This window comes from Thalassophryne amazonica, chromosome 14 (assembly GCF_902500255.1).
Source record: "Thalassophryne amazonica chromosome 14, fThaAma1.1, whole genome shotgun sequence".
NCBI lineage: Eukaryota > Metazoa > Chordata > Actinopteri > Batrachoidiformes > Batrachoididae > Thalassophryne > Thalassophryne amazonica.
The window spans coordinates 14,540,630-14,561,451 of NC_047116.1; the positions used below are offsets into that span (position 1 = coordinate 14,540,630).

The 20,822-nt window shown below is 41.1% G+C and overlaps 1 protein-coding gene across 2 annotated transcripts in view; it reads right to left on the reverse strand.

Annotated features, from left to right (window-relative positions):
- Nucleotides 1-9,158, reverse strand: part of mycbp2 (MYC binding protein 2) — a 172,343-nt gene extending 163,185 nt beyond the window's left edge. For both annotated transcript variants that reach the window (XM_034187206.1, XM_034187207.1), the window contains exons 1-2: nucleotides 8,469-9,158; nucleotides 232-307 (exon numbers count right to left, since the gene is read on the reverse strand). In XM_034187206.1, coding sequence (XP_034043097.1) covers nucleotides 232-307; nucleotides 8,469-8,749 — 357 coding nt within the window. In that variant the 5' untranslated portion in view covers nucleotides 8,750-9,158. The remainder of the gene's footprint in view (nucleotides 1-231; nucleotides 308-8,468) is intronic.
- Nucleotides 9,159-20,822: the final 11,664 nt, after the last annotated feature.

Consider the following 20,822-nt stretch of genomic DNA (forward strand, 5'->3'; position numbering starts at 1 on the left):
TAGGACCATCTAAGAAGTTACGTTACCACCAGCTTTCCTGTTACTTCAAATCACCTGATTACCCAATAAACAAAGCAAATTACATCACAGTTTAAAAACTGAAACGGTTTGATAACAGTTATTGAGCAAAGCAACTTGAGCCACACAAATGAACAGTTTTATTTCCTGCAGCTGGATCTAAACTAGTCCTATTATAAAGAGCACAGTGGGAGGTGAACCGGTTCAACTGACCTTTGTTCTGGATTTGACTTTTGATTTGACCTTCTGCCGTCTCTTCAGTTTCTTCTTACTTAAAGCCTTCTTGCCCCTGAAAGCACAAAGAACACCGTCATCAGTTAATCAGTCTTGGAAACGCAATGTTCATGCTGAGATTACAGTTACAATCGAAGGTGAGATAGCACAACCTGTTAAGACATGTGTTGATCTTTTCACAGGACTCACAAATCAGACATGATTATCTGCAGGACGGATTATCGTCAATGCCAACAAATGCTCCTATATCACACTGTCCAACAAACATGCATCTTCACATTCATTACTCAAAATACAAAAGATACTAAGGGTGCAACGGTACACCACCACCACCACCCCCTCAGGGTTCAGTACAGATCACTTGGACTTAGACTCATTTTTATTGCCATTCGGTGAAAAACATCCCAGATGCTGTCACAGAACGAAATATCAATGCACTGCATGAATAAATAATAACACAGAAAAAAGGCACAGAATAAAAGTCAAAGGTGTGTGATGGTGGTAGATAGATGGAAAAAAAAATAGATAACTGTCTCTGTATAAACACACAACAAACAACAGATAAATAAAGGACACAGGATATTGCACATATGAAGATGCCACAACGATGAAGTTATTTTGGAAAATATGACTTAGGCCATTATTTTAGGAAGGTGACGATATCCTACATTCTGTATTGCACAGTTCTCTCTAGGGCTGGGTGATATGACTTAAAATTCATATCACAAAATTGAATCCCTTCACGGTAACGGTATATATCACGATATTAATTGTAAGTGTAAAAGTTAGAATGGAAGTGTTTCTGAATGGGTCATATAGTCCCTTTGCAAAGCTAAATTAATTTAAATTAAAAAACAAATAAATAAATAAAAATAAATATCTAAAAAACAACAAAAGACAAACAGATATAATTAATTTTGAGCGCCTGATTCTCTGACTTGTTAGACATGTATTTTTGTGCATTGGAATAATCTCATTTCGCCATTCCTGCTTCTGTCCAGCAGGAGTCCATGTTAGTTTGTCTGCTTTTGGTGGTGTTTTGTCCCGAAAGACCTCAGAGATGCCACCACGTGAGTTGATGATCCTGATTGGCTTATGTCATGGGGTTCCACCAATGTTTTTTTTCCCTCTGCTCTCCAGCCCCGAGACAGAGCTGTCAGCGCAGTTGAATAAGAAAATGTGAGACCGTTTACTGCGGCTTTCTACAAATACGCGCACCAAATATGACCATAAAATTCTCAAAAAACATTGTGGAAATTACAAATCATAATTCAGGTTATAGTAGGCCTATTAACATAATTTAAAAACTTGTATAGCTTGAAGTGTGCACTTTTAAAATGCAATGAAACAGACTGAGTCTGGTGAATTTAATGGGACAATTGCTTAATTCGGTCATGTGACGTTTACATGGCCGTATTCAGTCAGGCGATTCCAGAGGGATAAAATAACTTATAATTTTACACTCTTACAAGGAAAAGTTTTAATCTTAAGGGGAGGTGATGGAGCGGAGGTGATGGTCTAGTGGTTAAGCGTTGGGCTTGAGACCAGAGGATCCTTGGTTCAAATCCCAGCCTGTCCGGAAATCACTAAGGGCCCTTGGGCAAGGTCCTTAATCCCCTAGTTGCTCCCGGTGTGTAGTGAGCGCCTTGTATGGCAGCACCCTGACATCGGGGTGAATGTGAGGCATTATTGTAAAGTGCTTTGAGCATCTGCTGCAGATGGAAAAGCGCTATATAAATGTAGTCCATTTATTTACATTTAATCTACCGAGGTGGAGATGGAACCTGTGGCCAAAGCACTGAATGCAGCCTTTTCCAGTTGTTCAGAGTCACTGAGGAATATATGATGATGTCATCAACAAGCATTACCACGATTGGTCGGTGGAGTCTAAATCTGTACCGTCAGCCAAATTTATACCGTGAACCAAATATACCATATATATATCACCCACCCCTAGTTCTCTCTATCTGAATCTGCATGTTTTGCACCACAGGCTATGGTACCATCTACCTGACAGCAGGAGGAAAAACAGTTTGTTAAAGGGAAGTGAAGTGTCTCTGATTATCCTTCCTGCCCTGGACAAGCAGCACTGTTCTTCCAGTTCACCAATGGTTGGCAGCTTGGCCCTAATAATCTTCTCTGCTGCCCTCACAGGGTTTCAGTGTCACGGTACTGTTCAAATTGCACTCCTTTGTGTCAGGTCTCCCACCTCAGGTATAGACAAAGAAGAATTATATAAAAATTGAAAGAGATGGAATAATATGACTTGAAATGTTCAAAAATCTGCTAGAGAATGTATTGCTTCCCCATCCTGATGACTCTGCCTGAAATGTTTACACTGTATTTAGCATAATCACATTAAAAACAAATATCTGAACATGAAAAAATAATAACTCAGTCAGTGCTGCAGACCTAATGGTTTTTCACAACACATGGCCTGCAGATCAGCACATGTAAAATATTGCAGTTTATCGGTTTTGTGCTTTTGTTGTTCAACTCCCCAAAAGACATGAAGGGGATCTTTCAACCACATTTAAAATGAACTAAATCAGTATAAACTACTACAGAATATCATCAGTATCAAATAATTTCTAAACATGTTTAAAACCAGATTACTTTTCATTTACAGGTTAAGTAATTTTTTTCTTCCTTTGTGGAATGGTTAAAGATTCTCAGTTTTAACAATTTCCCTCTCTTCACATTACCCGTGTCTGTCACATGGTTAGTTGTCAGCAGACTTCCACACAATGTGAGGGAAAACAACAAAGATGGGTGATGCTAAGATGAGGAAGAATCCATAAAAATTCAATGACTATTACGATTTCATGACACTTGCTTTGCCACATCTATGCTCAGTCACACACCCTTGCGGGTATCCAGTGGCTTTACATTTCCATAAATGCACTGTAATTTTCCCACAATGCACTAAGATTTTTTTTCTTCTTCTTTTGCATGAAAATCGGCACATGACAATTTCCAACTCTAACCTGTCTCAACTCATCTGGGAAGGAGCAATCATACAGATTCCCCACACAAAGAACCAAACAGATTACAACTTACAAACTGGAAAATGTCTCTTGCAGATCTCTGATAAAATTACACACCTCCAGAGTTCACAATATTTCAAATTCCAAAGCCACTGAATGTGTAACATTCAATATACACATGGGAAATATGGCCTACAATTAATATTACTGTTGTTTGTTTGTTTTTGTTTTTTTTGGTTCTTGGATGGCGTCAGTATTATATCGCAGTATTACTGGTTTTGCATTATATTGAGACCTTTAATAATTATCATATTTGTGCAAGTTTTAATCTGGACTATTTTCATGTTCAAATCTGCGCTTTCAAAAGTTTAAATTTGGATGAAAAACTTCACGAATCAAAGGTTTTTAACAATATTTCCATCACTGTGATGTGTAAACTTATGTCTTGATGTAAAAATTACTTTATAGCCAGTTTCATCTATAAGAAAAGTATTTAACAGGATTTTTGACTTACGTGTGGAGCTCAAAAGAATACAACACCACAACTTCAGCACTGCTCCTAAATGATTACTGAGTAGGTATTTGCCGTTATTTTTCCTTATTTTGTTGCATTATTTTTTGGTGGGTTCATTAATTGTATTTTCTGGCCTGGCAGGTGTTCTTGTCCTGATTCATCATGGTGTTGATGGTATGGTGGAGTCAGTATCGAAGCGCACTATAACAATAAATTATGATTATGACACGGTGTACCACCCACCCCAAGTTCACCATATAAAGCATCCTGGTGAGCAACTATAGAACAGTATTCTAGCATCCATTTCAATTTTATTTCTCCATTGCAGTGCATCACTATTGTACTACTGGGGTTTATAGTGGCATTTAAAGGTCACTGTTTAATTTTCACTGACAAATACAGAGTTCTACAGACAATGATGAACTTGTGTTGGCCTGTGTCTGAGGGAGGTGTTTCTGAGTGCACAGTACGCTGATGGAAATGGTATTTTCTGCCACTTCAAGGTTTCTCAAAACCACTGACATTAATTAAACACCCCAAATCACACATATCCCCCGAAAGAAAATCAACAAGTGAATTTTCCTGCTGATGTGCTGTGACATATAAATACAGAAAGGGGTGATGTCAATGAAACTGCTGGAAGAAACAGAATGTTTAAAATACAAGAGGTTTTTGGCAGCAGCAGAAAAACCCTTCAAGTTCAACTGGATTCAGGTGGCAGAGTCTAATGCACAATTTCAAGAGGTTGCCTTAATGTACAGGAAAATGACATGCATTTCTTCATACCTTATGAAGAACATGCTCCACACTGTTAATTTCAGCTTTGCACATGTTGAAGAAAAGTAAAATGTAAAATCCAAACTACAATCTGACAGTTTGCAGACACCAAGTGCACAAAACGGACCTACAAAAGTGGCAGAAAACCCAAGAGCAAGACTAAATTAATTTTATTTTTGGATTTGACTGACATGAATGCTTGAGCCTTGCCTGTTATTCTTGTCTTCTCTGTCAAAAATCTGTCCACCTTGTACTTTACATGTAATTTTCCATCTGAATAAATCAAGGTAGTAGCCTCTTCAGAATCAGAGGGGAATGGTATTATTTGTTCTTATATAAACTATATTATTCTTATTCTGTTAGAATTTTTCCCCCTCTCTCTTTGTGTTCAGGCTGAAGGCAACTGACACGAAAAGATTCAAAAAGCTCAACAGGAGAGCTGGCTCTGTCCTGGGGGTTGAGCTGGAGTCTGTGGTGGAGGTGTCAGAGAGGAGGATGCTGAGGAAACTGCTCAGCATCCTGGACAACATTCCTCACTCCCTGCATGCCACGTCAACATCCTTTTAGAGCACCTTCAGTGGTAAACTGAGACCACCAAGGTGCACCACAAAACACCACGAGGTCTTTCCTACCTGCGGCAATCAGACTGTACAATTCCTCCCCCTTCTGCAAGATGAATACATAACGAACAGAGTTATTCAGAGTTATGTGTTATATTGTCAAACATCTTGTGCAATATATCTTCCAGTCATTTTGCATAAATTTATTGTACTTAATGTAAAAAATGTATTGACTGATTTCTATTTAATACTGACACTTTCTGTAATTGTGTATTTAACTTTGTTTAACATTGTTTACTGTTTCTGCACTCTGGAAAAATCATTTCTTTCTGGATAAATAAAGTTGATCTTCATCTTTCATTCCTCTTAACTAAACAATGGAATTAGTCAAACTAATGAGTCATGAGTTGAAGTCAATCACTGGTATACAACAGTTGAACAGTGAAAACTGTTTCCCCCAAAATAAGTCCCAGTATCACTTTTGAGGTTTTTCCTATGCTTTGGAAAATCCTTGGCTTTTACCTTCTAATACATAGTAAGTAAACAGATGAATGAAGGAATAAATGAATGAATGAATGAATCCATCTCCTCCAATTTGTCAACACAATTACTCAGTCAAAAACAATAAAAGCTATGCTCTTGTTAGTCCATCCATCCATCCATCCATCCATTTTCTATACCCACTTACTCTAGTTAAGCATCATGGGGGGGCTATCCCAGCAGAAAGAGGATCTTGTAAGTCACCAAATTAAAAGAACATACGAGGGGCAACTGAGAAATTATGAGCCTGACCCAGAAAAAGTAGGGTGTGGTTCTCCATCTTTTGCATTCTGACAAACCAACATTTCTCAACATTGCACCCAGTCGGTCAAAACTTCATATTCTCAAGAAAATGTTGGTTTCTCATGACACAAAACATGGAGAACCATGCCCTACTGTTTCTGGATCAGGATCAAAACTTCTCAATCTCCCCTTGTATCATGTGGACAGACGCTTTCATCATCTGCTGAATTTTGATGATCCATCAAAAAAGCAATTTTTGCTTTAGGTATGTAATCTGTCAGGCATGGCTGCCACCTGCTAGATGATTAGTGGATTGAGGATGGATCATAATCAGGTGTGACTGTCCGAGAAAGACTCAAGCCTTTTCTGAACAGAAAATAACAATCAACAAATACATAAATAAATCATTTTCTGATTGTTTGTATTACATTTTTACAACTCAAATAACAGCTGATATCATTACTGAAGCCAGCAGAAAGGATTTTGCATATTTTTTTCTGCAAAAGAAAAAGAAAGCAAGGAAGATGGGTAAGTGATGAACACAGTGAATGGGGTCTGTGACAGAGAGAGGGAGAGAGAAACTGTTTCTGCACAGAAATTTAGTAAGTAAATGAAATGTTATTTTCATGATTGGTTAAAACTCAAATAACACTATCACAAACTCACACAACCCTACAAGAAGGGATTTGTAAACGAAGCAAACTTGTTCCTTCTCTCACCCTCAACTGGGACTGCCCAATGTAGGGCCTGTAGTCCACACTCCCATTATTTTAGCCCACCACAGCAACTGACAAATTTGCTACAAAATAAATGACTATTAAGCAAATGAAAGTGCATTTATTATTTTACAATATTATAAATTTAGAATGTTTGCCGCCTATAAAATATACATTAAATTTTGTTACTTACACAACATCAGGATTTACATTTGTACAGTGGACCTCCAGACAGATTCATTTAGGACCCATTAGAACATAGCTGTCAATTTGATTCCAGAATGGGCCAAGACCAACACCTGGTGAAGCCAGTGGCTGCAAAGAAAACTGGCACCCTCTTGGCCCTTTTTGGAATCAGTCTGACACCTGTGCTCTAGTGGTGTCCAAAGTATTCCAGAAAGGGCTAAGAGGGTGCAGGTTTTCTTTGTAACCACTGACTCCACCAGGTGATTTCACTGATTGACATCACTTTGAACAGACAGGATGAGTTCATCAGTGAAATCACCTGCTGGAGTCAGTGGCTGCAAAGAAAACCTGCACCCTCTTGGCCCCTTCTGGAATATTTTGGACACGACTGCTCTACAGAGAAGCGGAATGAAAGCCAGTAGGAGCAAGGCGGAGTTGCTGTGTGAATGAGAAGAAGCCTAGTGGAATACTGATGTTTGGCAAGTTTGAATACTTGGGGTCAACTGTTCAAAGTAATGGACTGGGAGGTAGAGAGGTGAAGAAGAGCACACAGGCAAGGTGGAGTAAAGAGGCAGGAGTGAGACCAGGTATAGTCAAGAGACAATGGCTCTAACAAAAAGACAAATAATGGAGACATAGTTTAAGATGCTGCAATTTTCCTTGGTTCAAGTGAGGATGGACAGGATTAGGAATGACGGACAGCATGGGTAGGACGGTTTGGAGACAGAGAGGTCAGATTGAGATGGTTTGGAAATGTACGCAGGAGGGATGTGGGGTATATCGAGAGAAGGATGCTGAGGATGGAACTACCAGGGTGGTGTAGAAGAGGAGGGTCATAGAGGAGGCTGACAAATGTCATGAAGGAGTACATGCAGGTTGTTGGTATGACAGAAGACGATGTCGAGGACAGTGGGAGATGGAGACTGATGATTCCTAATGTAAGCAGCCAAAAGAAGATCTAGCATTGCAGAATCTTTAGCAGGTGTTCTGCTGTAGAGAATTAATGAGAAGATGCTGTAATCAACAGGCTACTCAATCGACCCGATGACGTAACAAGTGAGTTTATGACATCCAACACTGTCATTATGGTTAAAAGTGCAAATCTGCTGTGGAAAGAGCAACGCCTTTGGCCGTAAAGTCATTAACATACCTAGGTAATAACTAGGTAACGAACGACAGATGCCGACTCGTTATTATTTGGAGTTGCTACGCCTTTGTTTGCACTTAGTGCACTAGTGTTAGCCACGGCTAGCTCACGTTGGATACGCACCAATGTACACTTTGTCACGTTGGCGCGGCCCGGGTGGGCGGGGTTAATGTTCTAACGCCCCTATGAGCGCTCACAGTCGGACGCTGGTCGCACCCGCCGCCGGAGTGTCCCGTGTGCAAAAACATTCGCGCATGGACGAACGAATGTTAGCATAAGAGGCTCAAATAAGCTAGGGAAGTCACACAGCACGATATACAACGTTGGGTGTTCCCAAATAATAAAAGTCATGTCATGTCATTCACAGTTAAACATTCATTAATATTAATATAAAAAACACCCGGCAAGCGCATAAACGCAAATGAAAGTAAATTAAACAGTAGCTAGTTGACGTTAGCTTTCCGGTTAGCTTCGTTAGCATAACGGTGTGAATGAGACGCCAGTTTGTACAATAACTATGTTTTTTAATATACATAAGCCGCTCACCTTCCTTGGTTTATTCCTTGCTCTTTGTCGTTGATAGCTGTGGTATAAATCCTTCTATATCTCTCCGCCAGAGCTCGCCCTGAGAGTAAAATCTGGTACCGAGTCCGACAGTCCGACTGGGCTCCGGCTGTCGGACACGAACCCATCATACCCGATCCGATGGAGGACAGATCGGCTCCGGCTCCGGCTCCAGAAATGACCCTGAATCCCAGCCCCATCAGCGGCGATGAGGAGGGCAGAATCCCTCCGCCGGCGGCCGCTGCCGCAGCAGCACACATCATCGTTTTGGGGAACAATGCATAAATCACACAAAAGGTAGGTAACAGCCAGCCGTGACACACAAATCCTCCACGCGTCACATCATGTGTCCGTTCGTAAGAGCAGAAACGACACACTTAGCATCCAGGATCAGCGCAAATTGAAGCCGCTGTGGTGGTGCAACAACAACAACGTCGGTTCCGATCCGGACAACAGCCTCACCACCTTCCCGCTTCTCAAGCCATAGCTAATTCCCCTCGGGAATAACCGACGCCGTATCACTTGTTTTTCCAGCGAGCGTCCTGTCGACTTTCGTTTTCATGTGTTCCGTGAATATTTCTTGATCCCAGAGAGGCAGCACCCTCAGTTTGGCTGCCATCTTAGTTCCATCATCCCTCCTTTCCTTCCTTCCCTTCCTTCCTTCCTTCCTTCCTTCCTTCCTTCTCCCCTTCTCTCCTCTCCTCCTCCCTGCCCGCCTGCGTCGCTGCTCACGCGCCTGTCATTGATTTATGTGCACTTCCCACTATACAATTACTGGGATGGATAGTTTATTTAAAAAGATTCATCACTTAAAGCCAGTGTGTTTACGCAGCATAACACTACAGTGTTACGTCTGGACAAGTTAGATCAAATGTTGTACTGGAGATTTCACTGTTAATACATCTGCTCCCAATTTCATCCATTGGCTGTTTGCCGTGACATCAGGTTGCATCAAAATCCACAAGTTCATTTTTACAGGAATGGATCAGAATGGGGTAAAAAAAAAAAAAATCAGTTCCTCAAGTATGACTAGTTTAGGAGCCTGTCACTTTAAATTGAAAGGAGCTGCTGTTTGCCCCCCCCCCCCCCCCCCCCCCCACCTTTCAGAGAGGCCCTGAGTGGTAAACTTCAATTTGATTAGATTAGATTAGATTAGGCAATAAAAGTACATAAAATCACCATGTCACGCTTTTTTGTGCCCCATCATGAAAATGGGGCTCTTTTTGTGATGCGTTTTTTAAATTTTGCTATTTAGAATCATCCCCCTTCTCCTAACTCTAAATATAAGTGTCTCCCTTCCCCTAACCATACCCCCCCCCCCCCCAGACTCCCCCTGTCACCCTGCATTTTGTGCTCCGTGCCCCTGTCACAAAAATGGGGCGCTTTTCATAATATCACAAACGTATAGATGAATTGACTTTTCATACTGGCATCACGAGCTGCTGTGAGACTGGGTTGCACAGAGGATAGCACAATAAATAAAATATACATGTTTCCAGCCTGAAAAAAAAATCTAGATGTTATAAACCATAAAATTCTGTAAAATTAGGGTTGTGGTCCCTTTGAGTGACATAAGGTCAGCTGATTTTCTCTGCGTCTTGCAGCATCTTTCGCTCATTGGCCGCTCAATGCGGCTGCTAGCTATTGTGGAGACTGTGTCTGTTATTTCGAGTATTTTATTATAAACACCTGGAATAATACGTCTTATTTTGTAGTGAAACTTCCTACCTAACAGATCTTCTGAGATGTCCCTGCTGCAATATTCACACTGAGTGAAACACTCGTCTTACTTAATCTTGTATGCTAATGGAGTTAGCAATTTTAGCAGTTGTCGGTAGCCTGATCCATTAAGCCCTGTTAATGCACAATTACTGAAAAAATCAGCAGCTAATAACTTTTAATATCTTCAACAAAGGAAATGGTTAGAAGAGCTGCTGCACAGTCCCCAAAAATATGATTTGCTAAACATCCGAACTTAGGTTAGCTTGTTAGCTTAGGTGGTTTGGACTTGAACAGAGAATGTATTCAGGCTTCTTTCGTCACACATGGAACCAACCACACTCCACCCCTTTATGCATTAATGTGTTCATCGTGTCGCTGCTGTCACCATGGTGACACCAAGATATTCACCCTATTGAGATTTCATCCATCCATCTATCCATTTTCTTCCGCTTTATCTGGAGTCGGGTCGCGGGGGCAGCAGCTCAAGCAAAGCCGCCCAGACCTCCCGATCCAGACACACCTCCCCCAGCTCCTCCGGGGGAACCCCGAGGCGTTCCCAAGCCAGCCAAGAGACGCAGTCCCTCCAGCATGTCCTGGGTCTTCCCCGGGGCCTCCTCCCGATGGGACGTGCCCGGAACACCTCTCCAGCAAGGCGTCCAGGGGGCATCCAGAAAAGATGCCCGAGCCACCTCACCTGGCTCCTTTCGACGTGGAGGAGCACTGGCTCGACTCCGAGCTCCTCTCGAGTGACCCAGCCCCTCACCCTATCTCTAAGGGAGCGCCCAGCCACCCTGTTGAGGAAACTCATCTCAGCTGCTTGTACTCGCGATCTCGTTCTTTCGGTCATGAGCCAAATCTCATGACCATAGGTAAGGGTCGGAACATAGATCGATCGGTAAATTGAGAGCTTTGCCCCCCCTACTTAGCTCTCTCTTCAGAGAAAATATTGAGATTTCAAATCTCGCAAAATCTCATAAAATCTCAGAGAGGTAGCTGCACAACAAGATGTCAACAACTTTGAGAACTACATTGAGACGGTCAGGTAACACTGCAATTTAAGCGTTGGACACGGGCAACAGTATAAACATTGCAAGGTAAAACTCTTTGTATATTATGCCTAAAATTCTTGTGAATATATTCTTTGGGTTTTTAGATGTTGTTGCATTTGTATTATGTAAACATGCGAGAAGCTCAAGTGATTTCATCGTTATTTGCAGTGGCACTTGCTGCGAGACACGATCGCTTCTTGTTCATGTCATTCTGAGGAAAGTAAAGTTTGCTCTTTAACGCCCTGCTTATTGTCCTCTTTGCAATATTGTTTGTGCTGTTTGTTCCAGAGTAATATATATAAAATGTCTGAAATTCGGTTTGCATTTATGAAGTTCCATGCAGGTTGAAGGTAGCAGACAAGGAATATCTGGAACATTTGTTTTAACAAGTGCTCAGGGGTCTCTTATAAATGTTATGAAAGGCATAAACGTACATTTTGGTAGCATAATGTTCATTTGCAATTGTCGTCATGTGGTTTATCCAAGTTGTTTTGATTGCAGCGCCTCTCTGGTGCACAAGGGATTATGGGATATCTCAGTAGGGTAAATGGGCTTCATATCGGCTGTTCCGAGTCTCTATAGAAAACCTGCAGGGGATGTGTGTGTATGTATATATATATATATATATATATATATATATATATATATATCCTATTGGTAGAACATGTAGGGGTGTAGGTTTGTAGCTAGTGCTGTCTACACCAACTCCCAGTTTAAACAGTTAACGTATGCTCCCTAACCTAACCGTAAGCCTTTTTTTAAAGTTTTAAACAAATGCAGTCAACTTTTAGTCTTTCTATATCCAGTATGCACATTCTGGTTTGTGTGTTTTCCTCTGCTGTCATTGGTATCTAAGTAGGCGTGTCTTGTAGTGTGCCAGGGTATGTCTTGTCTTTCGAACTGCAGACAGAAACTGTTGGCTTATTCTGGATCATCCAGCTGCTTTGTTCAAATTCCAGCCTCCAAAAAGAGAGTCTGGATCCTTCCATGTTTATCAAGGCATAAAAGGAGTCACTGAATCCAGAGTCTGAACGCTGGTCGCTGATTAGCTGAGAGCTCCTTCATCATTACTGCAACCGAATTGTGGCGCAAGCAGGATCACATTGGAGGAGAAAGTGATTTTAGCTATTGATGAAGCAAGACTTCATCAGCAAGTACCACGTGGTTTACAAAAAACTCAAAACACATACAGCTTTTGTTACGCAGCTGCGTCACTGTTTCCACAGTGCCCCCTGATGGCCACAATCAAATGCATATGTGTTACCACCAGTCTGTTTTCTCTGAAACCTGTGGGGAACGTCTCACTGCCTAGGGGCAAAAAGGTGACAAGCAGTCACCGTTTGTTGCTTGATGGGTGTACCTGGGATGGACACGCTCATAGCTTCGAAAGTTGTCTTGTAAATCATTTCTGAGAAGTTATCTGGTTGCAAAAAACAGAATTTTTAGATTTAGAAGTTTTTATTTCTAACTTTCACAAAATATGAGGGGAAAACGGCAAACATATTACATTAATACGTACAACTGTTTTGGGGCATATTCTGCCATCTTAGATTATTTTGTTTGAGCAAACAACCATTACACGGCCTTTTCACTTGGATTGGCAGTTGCTGCGTTGCTTTGCTTAGTATTTGCATAAAATTGACTTCTCATCTATTTTGGCCCCGCCAAGCTGGTGGCATACCATCCGTTGTCTCTGGTTGCTGTAAAATGTCCCCTCTGATTTAAAATCAATGGAAGGTTGTCACTTTGCCTTTGTCCCTCGTGGATAATGTGACCGTAGGGTAAGGAGCCCTATGTTGACAATCCATGTCACATAGTCAAAGTGCATAACACAGTCACATTTGGTGCATTGTCCAAATTCACTTTGCTCTTTACACAGCACATAATTTGAGTGCAAAGTAGGGCGCAAAGGAGTAGTATTTAGTAGGGGTTGTTATGTGTCGGACACGGGCGGAGAACCGACCCAGCGTTTGAAAGGAGCCAGCATAAAATAAGCAGAGCACGGTTCAAAGGATAACAGAATTTAATAAACATAACAGTGAGTGATGCTAAACAACTAAACAGTCCGCGGTCTGGTGAGGTGAAAACACGGCGCGCTCTCAGCAGCGCAAACGGTCCGGAGCCACAGCAGTTCGGACCCAGGGACCCCGCCGACACCCCCCAGGTGGCCGCGACAAACCAAGTCTGTGAAGAAAGAAAACATGAGGTGAGTCCAACTCCACCCAGAGAGACACAACTCAAAGGTGCACGCAATCAGCAAACACTTCCTGGCTTAAATCTATACATCAGCTTCTTACCCTGCAGGCACGGAACAACTCAGTTCAAATCTCCACTGCAGCAGAAGCTGATTAGACAATTAGCATAACGTGACAGCTCACTAACACAAGGTGTGAGGGACACCAAATCCACTGTCATTACTTCATAAAAGTCACCAAAACCAAGTTACCTCAGGAAGTGTGCTGAAGAGCGTGAGACCTCACCCAATCCTCCTTCACAGACTGTGGCGTCAAACCTGGAGCGGTCTCTGCGTCCGTGATGGTGAGATTGTTCTCCTGACGTCGATCTCACACGTCTGCTCACAAGGTCGAGTCTCTGGCAATCACACACTGTGCATTCAAGGTTTAAATGCAGCAATCTCTGATTAAGACAAAATACACCACAGCTGTGAGTCCTGATGACCTGCATGTGATAACAAGCCTCAGGTGTTCAGGGTGAGGTCCTGATGCTCAGCCACTCAGTCCTGAATGCATACCACCTGGAGGGAGAAACAGAAAACAAAAACCAAACCAGCCAAACACCCCAGCCCACAACAGGGGTGCCGTGATACATAAAATCGTATCATGGAATCTGTATTAAATTATATATTTTTGTTGTTGTTATTGTTTTGTTTTCTTAAATGAGTATCATGATAACATGACAAATCAACTACTGCATGGAAGAAATAATGCCCACTTGCATAATAATCCAAAATTATTTGTAGACTATGCAAATAGGAAACGTAACAAAGGATTCCAGTTTATACTTCAGAATAAAAGATTGGTTAATGCCACCAAAATTAATTTTTTTTTCTTCTCCAGCTACTCAAATACGAGGACTTCAGAGTTTTGTATTGCATAGAGGTTTGATGCTGTTGTTAATTTAAATTTGGGTTCTGAAAAATTATAATGAATATTTTTTTTGTTGTTTTTAGATATATGCCAATCAACATATCTGTGTCTTGCCAAAAATAATTTTACACTGTATATGTCGATTTTAATTTAATTTTATTATTTCATTTTTTTAGGACATTCTGTGAAAATATGTCACTCAGTGCAATGAAGTCAGTTATAAAGGACAAGTCCACTGTTTGCTGTGTCTTTCTTTCTTCCTTTCTTTCTTAATTTAAAATTCTAATCGAATTCAGAAACACTTCCAGTTAACTGGAAAAAAGACATTTCTCATAAAAGTGTTTGCATTGACTGACTTTAAACGTAAAGCATGCTGGGCTACTGTACATTGTTCAAAAGAAAACTAGAGTACAAGCATTTTTACATTATTATTTTTATTATTTCATAATAATGAAAATAAAAAATAGTTTTTTTAAGAGTTAGCAGGAGCAGTCTCACATGTCGCCCAAATAATATAATGTTTGTTTCTTCATATAGTATCACTACATAAAAGTTTCTGTAGCTTTCACTTCATGTATTAGATTGCCAATGCATAACGCATTCACAATTTCCAATATTGCTTATTTCTTAGGAATATAGATAGAGCCCGACCGATATGGATTTTTTGAGGCCGATGCCGATAACAATATTTGGGTGAAAAAAAATGCAGATAATCAATAAATCGGCTGATTAGCCGATAAATCAGCTGAATGTTTCAACCTCTTAGCAGTAAACGAAAGTTTTTCATGCTAGAAATAAGGTCTACACAACATGGCTTAATAAAAAGCGTGACCAACGCAATGAAGCACATTTGACACATTACTGTTGTGTGGGCCGCCAGAAGAGGAGGTACTGCTGGCCCACCACCAGAGGGCGCCCTGTCTGGAGTGCGGGCTCCAGGCACCAGAGGGCGCAACCGCCTCACAGGAGCAGCCAGGGTGACAGCTGTCACGCATCACCTGCAACAGCTGTTACCAATCATCTGATCGGCAGGGGTACATCAGCAGGACGACGTCTCCACCTCTTTGCCGAGATATCGTTCTACCTGGAAGGTAACGTACTCAGCTGACTGTTTGACAGTGATCTTTTGTGAGACTCCTTTTCCAACGAGAGGTGGAGGTAGTTTTCCTGCCGTGCGGATTGCTGGGTGCAAACGCGCCCACATTTAATTGTTTTTTGTTCCTCGCCAGCAGTACCAGGTCCGACACGCGGAGGCAGTGGCCACCTGGGAGTTCGGGACTTGGCGGCTCCAGTATTCCCGGGGTCTGGTGGCGGAGGAAATCGTGTGGTTCCGGTTCTGCTTTGGACAGATGTCTCCTATCTTCGAGCCTGCCCACACGACACCTTTTGTGATTTGGCTTTTGTCTATTGTTGTAATCTGTTGTATTTGTTGTGCCCATTCACAACAGTAAAGTGTTGTTATTTGACCTCCTCCATTGTCCGTTCATTTGCGCCCCCTGTTGTGGGTCCGTGTACCTACACTTTCCCAACACATTACTACATAAACTGAGTTAATCAAACTGAGTTGAACTGAAACGGGAGAAATGTGGGGTGAATGTAATCGCAAAGTTATTACAAACGACATCCTTATAAACTTATTTGTATGCTTTTGTCAGCTGATCAGTGCAGTGTGACTGCGAACTACGGGGGCCGGTAATGAAGACATTTAAGCAGGGGTGTAAGCAGCTCTCAGATGAATGGAGTCAGAGCTCCATCTACTGGACAAACATTGCAAGGACATTTTACATTGCCAACACAAACATTATTTCAGTAACTGTTCTGTTTATGAGAAATTATCGGCGTTCTATCGGCAAAATTTCGGCCAAAAGTGAGTACTTTAAAAAGGGCTTATATCGGCCGACCGATATATCGGTCGAGCTCTAAATATAGAATAGTCGCATCTGCAATATGCATATGATGATGATGATGATGATGATGATGATGATGCTTCACAGTCTGTAAGGGCTGACATATATACGTGTGCAGGATTCTCAGGAACGCTGCAGCAGAGGATGAGAGTGAGTGTGTATTGCACACCATCAGTTAAACCAACACATACAGCCGCAGACAAAAGCAAAGACTGACCAGAAAACAGTGGTACAGGTGATACACAGAAATGTGCATAAATACCCATGTGACACATCTGAATCCGAAGGCAAGTAGACATGCAGCTTATGTGGAAATGTTTTATTTTACTCTATCTCTGCAGTGATTCTAATATCAGTGTTCACTTTTGAAGAGGTGGTGTAAATGCACGTGTGAGAAAGCGAGAGAGAGATATTAACACAAGCCTTCATGGTGTTTTATTGGCTGTAAGGATCGTAATGGCCCAATGAGAAGGTAGGGGTTGCTCTACAGTCTCTGCTCATAGCAACCCAGGAAGCCTCCACAGATTATCGTTTGTAGCATCAGCTATGGCACCTGACAGGAAACCGAAAGCTATTTGAGTTTCATTATTAACTGCAACCAGTAAAAGGGTGTTGCAAAAATCATGCAAACAGACGTTGTAAAAGAGTTTGTGCGTTCTGCACGGCTCTCAGAGATGGTTTTGAGGAGAAGGAGATCAGGCACTGAATTGTAAAGATGCAACTGCATCCAGAGGCAGATAATTAATTTAACCCGCTGCTGTCTCCACTGTTTCCCACTAATGGTCACCAGATGAGATAAACGGTAGGAGAGAATGCGAGTGGTCTCAAACTGAAGTTACTCGAGGGTAATTGGCTGGGTTCTGTCCTCCAGCAGGGCCACTTCAACAACCAAAACTGATGCATCTTTTCGGCTTCATTAAAGCTGATACAGTTCCAAAGTTTAAAGACAAACTCTGATATTAGACATGTATAAAAAAAAAATGTCACTTTGGAGGATTTTTGAGTACAGCTAGAATGACTTTCTGTCAAACAAGTGGTTACTTATGGAGAATAGAATAGAATAAAGTTTATTTGCCATTTACACAAGTGCATTTAAGTACAATCAAGGAATTCTTGTGCGTTTCTCTGAGAAAAATTTAAATAAAAGAGCAGCTAGTACCTTGCGAGGGTACCTAATGCAATTTCACCCATCATTATTGCACATGTCGTTAAGTACTGCACATTTAGTGTATGAGATATTGCACATATTATATTTGATGTGTGAGATTTTATTGCACACATTAGTTTTGGGTTGGAATGACATACTTCCTTCCCATATTGATGTCCTGTGCTACTAGTCTGACAGCGGCTGGAAAGAAGCTGTTGTGTAGACGAGCCCTGTGAGCAGTGATGCTCACTGGGCTGGTGCGTCTCAAGTTGTACCCTGAATCCACCCACTGAAACAGAGCATGAGCTGGGTGATGTTTGTCCCTGTTTCATCCTCACTCCTCTCTCACATTTTTTACGTTCAGTTTTGATCCTCTGTGTGCTTCTTACCCTGTGTGCTGCTATACAATGCTGCTGGAACCTCAATTTCCCTGAGGGAGTCTTCGCAAGGGATTAATAAAGTTCTATCTAATCTAATCTAATTTGAGTATATATCCTGTCCATAGAAAGGAGACTGGAGCCAGTCACGCTCTCTGCTGTTTTGATGACCCGCTGCAGTGATTTCCTCTCAGTCAGGGTGATATTGCTGTACCACACTGTAATACCACCGGTGAGGATGCTTTCAACGAGTCCTCTGTAGATTTGGGTGCGTGTGGAGTGTGGCATTTAAGTCCTGCCTTCTTCAGCATCCTGATGAAATGCAGCCTCTGTTGTTACAGATATACCTGCGTATGGTAATATTAAACAGTAATATGAAGTCATATATCAACTTTATCTTAGTCATATGACCTTTGACCTTGAAAGATCAAACTCAAGGTCATAGCTGTTTATCTTAAAACAGTTTAGAGCAAGTGCAGATTAAACATGGTGGAAGGGTTATGTGTTAGTCAAGGAGGAAGCGGTTCAGATGAGCACAGAATTGCTGAAATGTCGCAGCCACAAAGAATTATCATCACACTGAATGACAAAGAAATAATTTGCATGAATTGGTGTCAAAGATAAACAGTAGGTGTTGTATTCTCCGAGTGCCCATCGTAGTCATTCTCACCCTTGGTATGAAGGCGTTTTGTGTCATTAGTTGTGATAGAATTTGTCAATAGGAGGAGTGACTCTAAATATTCATTTCCACAGCTCCTTCATTTATTTTTTGGGCCTCACAAAGCACCTCTTCTGTTTTATTCAAACATTGATCTGGAGCCTGAGGAAGCAGAACCTGGGTGGTTTATTGCTGCTACATCGTCTCTTTCTTCATCATCCTTCCTCGTTTCTGCTGCCACTAATCATATTTACACCGCTGTCATACATTCACTTCTACACTGAAAAAAAGTATGCACTGAAATGTTCTTAAAAAAAAAAGAAGAAGAAGCTTTGTAACAGTTCCTTTCTAACAGTAAAGTAGCTTTAACTTTGTATATTCTAAATGTTACTCACGTGTTATAAGTAAAATCTGCTTCAAAATTGTTCCAAATATAATGAAGGAAAGCTTTTACCTAACGGTTTCCTCTTTTTAGAACAGAATCTGTGAATGTGAGGCATCACATTTACCACCTGCTTTTTATTCATGAAAGACATTCATGTACACAAACAGGGTTTGAACCTCTTGAAACCCTTCAGTTTGTGGATTCCTGGTTCTTCAATCACTTACATTCACTTTAGGTATATATATATATATATATATACAGTAGTGTTCAGAATAATAGTAGTGCTATGTGACTAAAAAGATTAATCCAGGTTTGAGTATATTTCTTATTGTTACATGGGAAACAAGGTACCAGTAGTATAAGTAGATTCTCAAAAATCCAACAAGACCAAGCATTCATGATATGCATTCAGTCAGTGAGTTTGTCAGTTTTGTGGAACAAACAGGTCTGAATCAGGTGTCCCCTATGTAAGGATGAAGCCAGCACCTGTTGAACATGCTTTTCTCTTTGAAAGCCTGAGGAAAATGGGACGTTCAAGACGTTGTTCAGAAGAACAGCGTAGTTTGATTAAAAAGTTGATTGGAGAGGGGAAAACTTATACGCAGGTGCAAAAAATTATAGGCTGTTCATCTACAATGATCTCCAATGCTTTAAAATGGACAAAAAAACCAGAGACGTGGAAGAAAACGGAAAACAACCATCAAAATGGATAGAAGACTAACCAGAATGGCAAAGGCTCACCCATTGATCAGCTCCAGGATGATCAAAGACAGTCTGGAGTTACCTGTAAGTGCTGTGACAGTTAGAAGACGCCTGTAAGAAGCTAATTTATTTGCAAGAATCCCCCGCACAGTCCCTCTGTTAAATAAAAGACGTGCAGAAGAGGTTACAATTTGCCAAAGAAGACATCAACTGGCCTTAAGAGAAATGGAGGAATATTTTGTGGACTGATGAGAGTAAAATTGGTCTTTTTGGGTCCAAGGGCCACAGACAGTTTGTGAGACGACCCCCAAACTCTGAATTCAAGCCACAGTTCACAGTGAAGACAGTGAAGCATGGTGGTGCAAGCATCATGATATGGGCATGTTTCTCCTACTATGGTGTTGGGCCTATATATCGCATACCAGGTATCATGGATCAGTTTGGATATGTCAAAATACTTGAAGAGGTCATGTTGCCTTATGCTGAAGAGGACATGCCCTTGAAATGGGTGTTTCAACAAGACAGTGACCCCAAGCACACTAGTAAACAAGCAAAATCTTGGTTCCAAACCAACAAAATTAATGCCTTGCAGATGTGAAGAAATCATGAAAAACTGTGGTTATACAACTAAATACTAGTTTAGTGAGTCACAGGATTGCTAAAAAAGCAGTTTGAACATAAACGTTTTGAGTTTGTAGCGTCAACAGCAAATGCTACTATTACTGTGAACACCCCCTTTTCTACTTTTTTTACTAATAGCCCAATTTCATAGCCTTAAGAGTGTGCATATCATGAATGCTTGGTCTTGTTGGATTTGTGCGAATCTACTGAATCTACTGGTACCTTGTTTCCAATGTAACAATAAGAAATATACTCAAAACCTGGATTAATCTTTTTAGTCACATAGTACTACTATTATTCTGAACACTACTGTGTATATATATATATATAGTATATCAAATCCTGGTGGGCTTTTCAGTTGGTTGAGTCCGTTACCCATTGATTAAGAGATTGACGTTTTGGTTCCCACTTGCCTGCCCAAATTTCTTGGTGCAAGTGAAGAAAGGAAGCTCCTGGGGTGAGTAGATGGGAAGCATCACTGCACAGTGATTTTAAAATGTGTTGCAAGATGACAGTAGCATGTTCAAAAACTTATTTTTGTTACATGTGAAACAGCTTTGATGTAGAATTTACTGTTCCCTCACAGCAAGAAGGCCCTGGGATCGCTTCCCACCTGGTCCTTTCTGTGTGGGCTTTGCATGTTTCCCCTCTGTGTGCTCCA